Source organism: Fundulus heteroclitus, chromosome 23 (assembly GCF_011125445.2).
Source record: "Fundulus heteroclitus isolate FHET01 chromosome 23, MU-UCD_Fhet_4.1, whole genome shotgun sequence".
In the NCBI taxonomy this organism is placed as follows: domain Eukaryota; kingdom Metazoa; phylum Chordata; class Actinopteri; order Cyprinodontiformes; family Fundulidae; genus Fundulus; species Fundulus heteroclitus.
Genome location: NC_046383.1, coordinates 16,606,021 through 16,617,152, shown reverse-complemented (window position 1 = coordinate 16,617,152; position 11,132 = coordinate 16,606,021). Strand labels below are relative to the sequence as shown.

Here is an 11,132-nt window from a genome sequence, read left to right as displayed (position 1 = left end):
TTGTTTTACAGCAGGGACAGACTTATCAGACCTAATGGGATGTTGGATGGAGCTTAACACAGCGCTACCAAGGAAAACTTGTCTGTTTTCTGAAATTTAGGGGCATCAGAGTTATAGGAGCTGAACGTATATGCAGGTCTCACTTGTTTTTCTGTTTTTTTCCCTCCCAAAACACATTTGTAGGAATGAAGATTTATGTTGTTCCTGGCATTAAATCCTTAATAAAATACATATGTGGCTATGACACGAAATAATTATGAAAATCTCAGGGGGTGTGAATACTTTTTGAAGGCGCCTGAAGTAAGCCTATAACTCCAAATGTATACTTTTTGATACAAATATTTCTAATACCTCTACATGTTCAACAAAGTCAGTGTTTTTCTGAACATACAATTTACAACGTACAAATGAATGTATTTTACACACCCTATATTAAAATGCACAAAACATGAAGAAAATGTATTTTTTGGTCTAACTAATCAATTACGATACAAAGAAAATTTGAAAGCCTTTTTTTTTAAAGCAATCAAAAGAGGTTTCTTTTTCTTTTTTTTTAAACGTGAAGTTTTCTCACAATTACCTGCATCAGGCTTTAAAATTAATGATGTGAAACTGACTTCAACCAAGCTGGCGCTCTGATTCAAGCTGTCATAAATATTTAAAATGACAGTTTAAGCCAATTGGTCCAGCCCTACCTACCTCCCCACATAATCCTCTGCAGGCATAACTCCTCTCATACTTTCTCTCCACCTTCAATGCTGCCCAAGAGATCATTTTGGGAACAATATCCTCTTCATTTCAGTCAGAAAAATGTATTGTCTGTTCATTTACATATAAGTAAGAATCCGTAAATTAAGGAATTAGGAATTTCTTACACTGAAAATCTTACATCAGGCTGAAATCCTGTAGCCCATTTTTTATGTATAACATTAATCTGACTAAATTCAGTTTGGATCAGTTCTGTCAAATAAAAGCATTAGTTGGGGTCACAGAAGAAATTACTAAGGCTGAGGCTTTTGACGACATGAATTGAACAAATTTAATCTTTTGTTCAAACAAAAGGTATCATCAAAACCATGAGACAACATCCCTATAATCTTCAAACAGCAACAAAGAATTTCCTGTTTCTTTGGCCTCCATATTGATCAGCCTGTCCTGATAGGTTTCAGGTACGCCGACAGACCCGCCCATTGTTATGTGTCCATCAGAAGAAGTTTGCTGATCAAACACTGCCCTGCTTTCCAATTGGCCCCTGGCCTTTAATAGGATCCCAGGGACTCTGTTGGGGGATTACGGCTCCAAACTCAACACTTTGCCCACTTTCTTTCTCCTCCAACCATGGCTGCAGCGGTTTAGGGGGGCGCCGCCAGACCCAGAGGTGCGCCACCAAAAGACAACATCTCATCACAAGGAAGAAATACGTGGTTTCAGCTTGAAGGAAGGAGCCAAGACGACCTTGTGGAAAAAGTCTTTAGAAAAAAAAAAAAACAACAACTTTAAAACGGATTATCTCTTTCATCTATAATTCATTTTCATCTATTTTTCCCCTCAAGTATCCTGTTGTGGCCTCTACACCCATTTGGAGTATTAGGAATCTTTTCGGCACAATTTCTCCAACCGAGTGAATAATTTGGATTATCCTCTGAGGTCAACTGCGTCCTTCACCATCTCAAGGATCTACCTGCTTATCCGCTCCACCTGGAACAACTTAGATGAGCTCAGCCTGCTTATAATTCACAAAAGAACAAGGCCTGCACCAATAACTGATCATTTTCTCTCCTTTTTGTGAACTCTGTCAACTTTTCATCACAGCTGGATAGGCTCCTTGTCTCACAGTATTCTCCATCTCGCGTTTCTCCCCTGTCTTTGCGCTGATCGTTGCATGGTAGCGAGCCAATGGCGCTGCTGAAGATGAAGTTCAGCCAGCAGAGGCGGGTGCGCCTGGCCCAGGGCCTCTGGCTACTCTCCTGGCTGGCAGTGACGTGTGGGGCCTTCATCTTTTGTCTGGGGGTTTACATCAAGATTGAGCTGCTTCGTAGAGATGAGGTAGAGCCACTTTTACACTCACGTGGATGACGACGCACGCGCTAGAAACCCGAGTGGTACCAAAGTCCAAGAACAACAACTCTATTTATTCAAAGTCAGACAAATACGCGACTGTTTGCTCAGACACATGCTCTGGAGCGTCGCTGTTTACCGAGCCTGCTGTGTTGTCGCTTATCTGTCCTTTAAATGTAAACTTTGCTTAATCCTTCAACAACCGAGCAGACAAAATACAAGTGTCAACAAGCTCACTCATGCATCTAAAGTTATGTTGGGTGCAGCATGCTGAGCAGCCTCTTTTAAACCTCAGCGTTTCTCTTCTAGAATCATTACCGTGCAGTGGGTATTGATTAGCGATGTGGCCAGCAGGTGAAGGTTACAGCCTCTGGAAGAGTTGTGTATTTGTTCAAGCCAGCCGGTGCTTGCATGTAATTGACCACTATTGGATTTTGGAAAAGCTGGAATCATTGAAATCCAGATGGCTTCACAGGAAAGCTGCAAGGCATGAACATAGGATATCGATTGATCTCCGAGAGAATTATCCAATGGTTTAACCCTCAGTGTGACTGAGGTGATGAAGCATTTTGAAAAAAAAAATGGCACCAGAAAGCTAAAGGATTTATGAGAATTATTCTCTTTAAGGGGAGAAAAGACATCATTAATAGTCTTAGGTCCCTTTTGGTGCGCTTTATCGTTAATGAAACCGAATATTACAGACGTGATCAACACAATACATGTGGTTTATATTTGTCATAAACTACAGATGGTTGGATTTGTTCAATCCTTAACCTTGCCTGCAAGATGAATCCTCTCGGTATGTGGTATCTTGTACCGCTCCCACTTAAACCGTTTGTGACCAAACCAAAAAAGGTTTGGGCCAATCACGTTGCAGTATTATGGTTTAAGGCGGGACATACAGCTGTGATGAAACCAAGAGCTGCTGAGCCCACAGCTAAAACAATATAAACATGACAGCGCAGGAGGATGCATGCGTAGCTGCTTCTATCACATCTGTTTAGTCAGAATCCATCATGTCTTTGAAAGAAGAACAGCCAGAAGTAACTTGTGGTTTCTCATTGATATCGTGAATGGCTAAAACAAACCTTTGGTTGGCGGACACCGGGTGTTGGTTCGTCTTGTCAGCTCAGAAAGTTCTGCTGCATGTCCCTCCTATCACCAAATAGATTTGATGGGAGCAGGACCAGACTGATAATGTGCAGAATGGAGAGTGCTACACGTTATGAATCTGGCTTGCCATGTTAAGAAGTCCTAGCTTTAGCAGAATAACTGTAAATGGAATCTGAAAACGGCTAGAGCAGAGAAACAAATTTTGGAGAGTATTAATTATTGTCTGCTAAAATCATTAACATTTTTAATCACGCATAACAGTCTATAAATGTGATACTCAATTGTAACAAAATGTCCTGCTTACCTAAACACCTTTAGGTAAAAACTAAACTGAAGACAGATTTAGTCATCCACTATTGTCATTCAACGTGTGTCTAGCACACTGAGTCCATATTCTGAATAAATATATAAACTTTCATAAGACGTGGTTGCGAAAGCTACACATATTTAGTAGTTTGTATCCAGCTTTAACTAGTTTAGCAACAATGCTAATGCTAAAGTTAAACTTACTAGCAAGTTTGGCCACAAATGCTGTAGACTAATAGCACACCTGTTAGCTGGGAAAAAATTAACATACCGTTGGCTCTTATACCTTGTTAATATTCAGTGATGTTTTATGCATTAATCACAAAGAAAAATCTTATTTTCCTGTTCTTTTTAAAACTTGCACAACAAATCTGATGAGCACTATGATTTTAACAATGCAAGGTTTGAAATAATCAGATTTAATTTGTAAATTTTAGAAATTGGTTGGAATTGGACAAAACTATATCTGTGTTTTTTTTTTTTTTAGCTCTTTAACGTATACATAGTTTTTGCTCCAAATTGATGTCTACAATCTACCCATAAGTTTGGAAACCGTTTCATCAGCTTTGGTTAAGGCAGAGCTGTCTTCAAAGGCCAGTGTGCTGCATGATTTAGATTTGTCCCTGCACTAACACTCTGGACTTAGATAGGTGATTCAGCTCCTCCGCATAAATGTGAGCTCAGCAGAGCCCTGCTAATTAAGGATTTATTTAGTTCAGTTATGTTTAATCAATAGTATATAAGCAATATCTAAGAGCATGCAGGGCACAGGCCCTTGAGGAAAGACTTTGTGCATTACTGGGTGTTAGGTGGTTTTACATTTTAAAAGATAAAAGTTTGTTTTACTAATGAAGGTTTTGTAAAAATTCAAAACTGAAAAATGCTGCTCAATTAATCAATGAATCAATCAACCAATCAGTCATTATAATTGCGTTATTACTGATAATAAGAATCCTAGATTTTAAAAACCAGATAAGAACGTTGAAACACAGATCACAAATAAAGAAATGAAGAAGACAATAAAGAAATGAAGAAGAGAAAACTGAAATTAAACTAAACCTGAATTTATTTTTCACAATAGGCTTAAAAGTTCAGTGATTACGGCAATAAAAAAAAATCAAACAATTTACAGCAAAAGGGTTATTGATGCTGGGTTAAGCCCAAAATGCATCAGATTTGAGCTTTATAAGCCTATTAGAAATCTGGAATCTATCTTTAAAAAAAAAACTATCCATGAAAAACGGAAAAGACATTCATTTAGAAAATGCTAACAATGCTAAAGCTACACATTAGCAGACAGGCAAGCAATAGCATGTTGCTATTAGTAGCAAATACTTTAGCAAATAGCTAGCTATTGTGCTCTCATTAGCCAATATACCATATTAGTTTATATGCTAACACTAGCAAACATGCTAACATTTGCACCCAAATCAAGTCAGTTAGACCAACATCAACTATTAAGCTGACGTGTGCTAATGTGCCAACATTACTACATTAAATAAAAGCAACATCACCCTTCTTGGTTGGCTAAACATTTCATGTTGTAATTCAGCTCAGAAAAAAGTTTTAAATTAGCCTTTCTGATTTCATGCGTTATTTGGAATCCATTTAAAGTCATTGGAACAAAAATAAACATACAATGAACTTTGGATAAGTAATAGAGTACGTCCATCACATTTCATGACCCCTATCGGTTAAAACTAACTGGATTATAATCTAATAAAGTGAAAATGGAAGGAAATCACAAAGTGCCCACAACAGTATTTAACTCTTCTTTTATCTTCTTGAGGTGATGGAAAACACAGAGATCCATGTAGTACCCAACCTGCTAATGATGGTCGGCCTGGCTTCCATCGGCGCCAACTGGGTTGCCAGTCGGGTGTGCCAGGACTCCCTGGATCCAAGCCGCTTCCCCCGCTGGAACGTCCTCCTGCTGGTCTGGTTTGCTGTGGCCACGCTGCTGTGCTGTCTGCTCCTTGCCGTGGTGGTCCTCAGTTATGCCCTGCAAGGGCGGCTGGAAGAGTCGCTGAAGGTGAAAGTCACATAAACTGGGTTATTGATCCCAACCGGTCAAAGGGGTGAAATACGTGACAATGTGGCCTTAAAAGGTCAAAAAGGTTAGCTGGTCTGAATACAGAATGAAGAAGGCAGAGTTTAGAAGAACTAGGGTAAAGGTGGTAAAAAAAAAAAAATAGACAAGAAAATGTGTGGAATTTTTCCCCACATATTTCTGAGTATACCATATACACTATATTAGTGTTAGGCAATCCTGGCCCATTGTCCTTCAAGTTTTAGATGTGTCTCTGCCTCAACAGACCCTGATTCAAATGGTTGCATGACTTCCTCAGCATGCCATCAAGGGCCGCAGAGGCCTGTTAATCACCCATTTATTTACATCAGGTGTGTGGCAGCAGGGGAACAACTTAAACTTTTCAGGAGAGTGGGTCCTCATATTGAGAGCCACTGCATTTATAAAAAATTCTCTAAAACATTTTGCAATCCACATCCTTTGCTGTTAGGTGGGCCTGAGGAACGGCATCCGGTTCTACAAGGATACAGACGTCCCTGGCCGCTGCTTCCAAAAGGAAACCATTGATCGTCTGCAGATGGAGTTTCGCTGCTGCGGAAACAACAACTTCAAGGACTGGTTCGAGGTTCAGTGGGTCAGCAACAGATACCTGGATTTCACTTCCCAGGAAGTCAAAGAGTGAGTGAGCAACATCAAAAACACACACATATGATACGGGATGAAGAGAAATGAGATCAAAAGCGGAGAAACTAAAGTGATGTGAGGATAAATGACAGAGAAGGTAGCTGAATAAGTGACAGATAAACAGACTTCACTTCCAAAAAGGTCAAACTGTATCTTACAAAGAGGGGGGGAAGCGTGCTGTGTTGTTGATACTAGGAAGGGGTTTAAAAATAGATCTGGCCTTTAGTTTTGAAAAGAGACAGAGCAGGTTGAAGCAGAAGAGGATTGGTTGGTCAAAGATTAAATAAGTGAAAGGGAATGAGTAAACAGGGAGGTTATGACATGATGACACTTGTATTGATGTGCTCTTCACTTCTCACTAAGCTGAATCTCAGGCCTTTTGCTGCACTTAACATTTTGTAAGGGTAACGTTCCTCTTATTGCCTCTTACTTTTAACCCTTTTGTGCTTCTTTCCCATCTCTGTCCGTCTCCTGCAGTCGTATCCGGAGTAATGTGGATGGTCGTTACCTGTTGGATGGCGTTCCTTTCAGCTGCTGCAACCCTGTCTCTCCTCGTCCCTGTCTGCAGTACCAGCTGACAGATAGCAGAGCCCACTACAACTATGAATACCAATCGGAGGAGCTCAACCTGTACAGCCGCGGTTGCAGACAGGCTTTGACCGACTACTACATGGGTTTGATGAACTCAACTGGCCCTGGTGTGCTGTCAGTCATCCTAATTCAGGTGGGCAAAGGTGGAACAAGGCAACTTTTCTAGGAAGTAAATAAGTAAGACTGGGTACAGCCCATTAATGGTTGGTGTATTTATTTCCACGCATTCCTAATGAGGGTGAAACTTTAAATAAAAGGTCTTCCACAGTAAGATGACCTGAAAAGAAGCAGTTGCAGTTGTTTAAATACCCCTTGTAAAACAGTCATGGTCAAACTACCCATTCAGAAAATTGCAGAGTAGGACCAGAATGACCTCAGCTACAATTAGTATTAAAAGAAATGGTAAAGACATGTAGTCCGATCTAATTTTCTGCAACACTGACAGAATTGAAGTACAGAACAAGGGGTTACTTTGTGAGTATAACTTTTTAAACTGGCAATAGTTGATTGTGTGACCATACTGACAAGTCTAGGGTGAGATCTTAGCCAAACTTGTGTTGACAAAAACAAATGACAGGTGGCCCATGGCCAATGTCAGATGGACAGTACCAAATGTCAGATGGACAGTAACCAATGTCAGGGGGACTGTAACCAATGTCAGGGGGACAGTAACCAATGTCAGGGGGACAGTAACCAATGTCAGGGGGACAGTAACCAATGTCATGGGGACTGTAACCAATGTCACGGGGACAGTAACCAATGTCAGGGGGACTGTAACCAATGTCAGGGGGACAGTAACCAATGTCAGGGGGACTGTAACCAATGTCAGGGGGACGGTAACCAATGTCAGGGGGACGGTAACCAATGTCAGGGGGACAGTAACCAATCTCAGGGGGACGGTAACCAATCTCAGGGGGACGGTAACCAATGTCAGGGGGACAGTAACCAATGTCATGGGGAAGGTAATCAATGTCAGATGGACAGTAACCGATGTCAGATGGACAGTATTCAATCTCAGGGGGACAGTAATCAATGTCAGATGGACGGTAACAAATGTCAGGGGGACGGTAACCAATGTCAGGGGGGCGGTAACCAATGTCAGATGGACGGTAACCAATGTCATGGGGACGGTAACCAATGTCAGATGGACAGTAATCAATGTCAGATGGACGGTAACAAATGTCAGGGGGACAGTAACCAATGTCAGATGGACGGTAACGAGTGTCTAGGGGAAAGTAACCAACGTCAGAAGGACACTAACCAATGTCAGATGGACAATAACCAATATGGCCCATGACCAGTGTCAGGTGGCTTATCTTGGGCAAAACCTCCCTGGGTTTCTAAATACGGAAGAATTAAAAAACAGCAACACAGTCCTTGGTGACAGAATCTAATAAACAAAACAGAATTTTATATACTGTTGACACCGTGTCTGCCATGACAACTGAAACAAAGAAAAAAAAAAACACTTCAGAGACATATCAACTCCTCTCATTCGAGTCATTGTAGTCATCTCTTTGTAAAGTCCCAGCATTGATGTCACACTCTATTCTTGGGCCCTGAGGGCTGAAACAGGAAACCGATGCAGAACCACACACTGCTCACAGCTGATCACACAATCTATACTTCTGAATGCAGAAGTTAAGTGCTGCAGTTTTTTTCTTCTTCTTCACATCGACTGGGACAGATGGCTGTTATAGAGGCATCAAGTCCAGCACAGCTTGTTTTTCTGACTTTGCATCATAATGCCGGCAGCTGACTGTAAAAAAGAGGAAAAGGAAGCATGATATAAAATGTGATGAGGAACATTTGTGTTTTAGTGTGGTTGTTTTAGTAAAACTGAAGCCAAAGAAGCATATATGTTCTAAAAGTATTCACACATCTTTGCCTTTTCTACATTATTTCATGCTACAACAAACGTAATTGTATTTTATCAGGTGTTATGTGATAGATCAATACAAAGTAGTGCACAATTGTAAAATGCAAGAAAACCAATAAGGCTTTCAAACTATCTTACAAATAAAAATCTGAAAAGTACAAGTGCAGATTTATGTTTAGCCCCATTTACTCTGATACCCCTAACTAAAGTCTAGTGCAATAATCACCTATTTAGTACATGTAGCCCATCTCTGTGACTTAACCTTGGTATAAATCCAGTTGTTGTGTGAAGGGCTCAGAGGTTTGTTTGGAAACATTAGTGAACGTATGGCAGCATGAACACCAAGTTGGGGAGAAGTTTAAAGCAATGTTAGGTTATAAAGCAATATCCCAACCTTAAACATCTCATGGATCCAATCTGAAGAGGGAAAGAGACTTAAACTTACCAGCACATGGCAAACCATCTAAACTCAGAGATGCAACCAAAAGCCCCATGGTTATTCTGGAGGAGCTGCAGAGAACGACAGCGTAGGTGGGAGAATCTGTTGAGGGACAGCTATTAGTTGTGCGTTCAACAAATCCAGCCTTTGTGGAAGAGGCGCTGGAAGAAAGCCATTGCTTAAAGACAGAAGAAAGACAACAAAAACACAATAATGGCAAGTATAAAATGTTGCCTCTCATTGCTGTCCATCCAATTTGACTGAGCTTGAACTATTTTTCAAAGAAGAAAGGACAAACATTTTAGTCTCCTGATGTATAGATTTGTCAGAGATATACCCCAAACACTAGCAGCTGGAATTTACCACAAAATGAGGTCCTACTATACATCAAATTGGATCAAACAAGCATTAACACACTTATTGGTCTTTTTTTTTTTTTAAACCAAATATCTAATAGTCGACCACTACATCGCTATATAAACCACTTTGTAATGGTATAGGACACTAATTCCCATCAAAATGCATTGATGTTTGTTGCTGTAACATGATTATGCATATAAGTTTAAGGGTTATGAACATTTCTGCAAGGCCCACCTTGTAAGGCCACCTGACCGTTTTCTTCTTTCTCTTCAGGTCTCTGTGATCCTGAGCATGCGCTACCTGCAGACGGCCGTGGAGGGGGCCATGGCCCTGGAGGCTCCCGAGGGTGAAAGTGAGGGTTACATCCTGGAGAAGGGTGTGAAGGAAACCTATGCCGACATCAGAGAAAAGGTTAACAATCTCCTAAAGTTTGGCCAAGTTGATCCAGCTTCCGAGGACGCGGGGGCCGAAGAAGGGGAGAAAGCAGCCGAAGCCATGGAGAAGGCCGCCACTCCACCTCCGGCCAGCTAGAACAAGGAAAAGAAGATTTCAAAATGAGCTGAGGAGGAAGGGAGGCAGGTTGTGTGTCTGTGCTTCACTTATTTATTAAAATGTTTGGTTGTGTGACTTGGGCGGTAGAAGGAAGGACACCTGTTGGGTTTTGAGAGCGGTAGGCTTGATTTGTGCTCCATCTGTAAAGCAGCCGCAGCTCCCTTGAACATGACCAGAACAGGACAACACACTAGGCACAAAGGAAAAAAATAAAATAAATCTCCCGTGTGCAGGACTCGACGAACCATCAGATAATCTGCTCACAAGGTTGAGAAGTACATTCTGTTTCTTTTTTTTCTAGAAGAGATTCAAAGTTTATTCAGGTGTAGCATAAACACAGAAAAAAAAAACATATCTGACTTGTTTTGAGTCAAATTTGGGAAAGTTACACTCAGGAAGCTAAGGTTTATCCCATGTGCAATGTATTATTCATCTCTCCGCTGTAGAGTTTGTACTGAACTGCAATGAAATGCTTAGGAACTTGTTAAACTGGCACATGAATATTATATTAAAGGTAGAAGTTTCTAACTGCTTTGTAGTGTCTGCTTCCTTTTGTGCGTGTGAAACAATCGAGGTGTTAAGGGATATCTCAGTTCAGCGAGCAGAGGTGGATTAAGTGTGTGTTTGTGTGGTTATACTGTATGTGTGAGTGTGATGGCCTATATGAAGCAGTTATCACATCTATTCTGGCAGCCCTGAAACAATCTGATAATCCCAGCGTGGTTAATCCCAGAATTGCTGCACCAGCGGTAACCAACACCCCACCCTCCCTTGGCAGCACGCAGCAACGCACACCTTCACACAGAGACGGCTGGATCGCACTGATGAAATGTGTTGAGATGTTATTTCACAGACATGAAATGGGCTTTTTAAAAGAAAATAAAAAAAAATGCTTTTTTCCATCCGCAAGGAACACATCACAGTGATTTGTCCTATAGCTACAGATTTACCCAATGTGTGCACAATCTTCTGAAATAAAATTTCTATCACAGAATAAGCTCAATGAATGTCTTATTTTGATTCCCAACAAACGGATGAATGTTGCCGCCTGCCGCTGCTAAAAGGAACGTCCTTTAATGCGGAAACAAGTGGAAATGGACGCCTATTACTAGAGATGGAAA

The 11,132-nt window shown here is 40.9% G+C and overlaps 1 protein-coding gene across 1 annotated transcript; it reads left to right on the top strand.

Annotated features, from left to right (window-relative positions):
• The first annotated feature begins 1,292 nt into the window (after positions 1 to 1,292).
• rom1b (retinal outer segment membrane protein 1b) lies at positions 1,293 to 10,543 on the top strand. Its single transcript, XM_012866112.3, has 5 exons — positions 1,293 to 2,046; positions 5,267 to 5,509; positions 5,997 to 6,184; positions 6,668 to 6,914; positions 9,733 to 10,543. Exons 1-5 carry the CDS (start codon positions 1,897 to 1,899, stop codon positions 9,988 to 9,990), a joined length of 1,086 nt encoding a protein of 361 aa, XP_012721566.2. The 5' UTR covers positions 1,293 to 1,896; the 3' UTR covers positions 9,991 to 10,543.
• Positions 10,544 to 11,132: the final 589 nt, after the last annotated feature.

Bases quoted from the DNA above. Each gene is read 5' to 3' on its own strand.
- rom1b (XM_012866112.3), top strand. From the start codon at position 1,897: ATGGCGCTGCTGAAGATGAAGTTCAGCCAGCAGAGGCGGGTGCGCCTG. The intron at 2,047-5,266 runs GTAGAGCCACTT...TATCTTCTTGAG, and splicing joins AGCTGCTTCGTAGAGATGAG to GTGATGGAAAACACAGAGAT. The intron at 5,510-5,996 runs GTGAAAGTCACA...CTTTGCTGTTAG, and splicing joins GGCTGGAAGAGTCGCTGAAG to GTGGGCCTGAGGAACGGCAT.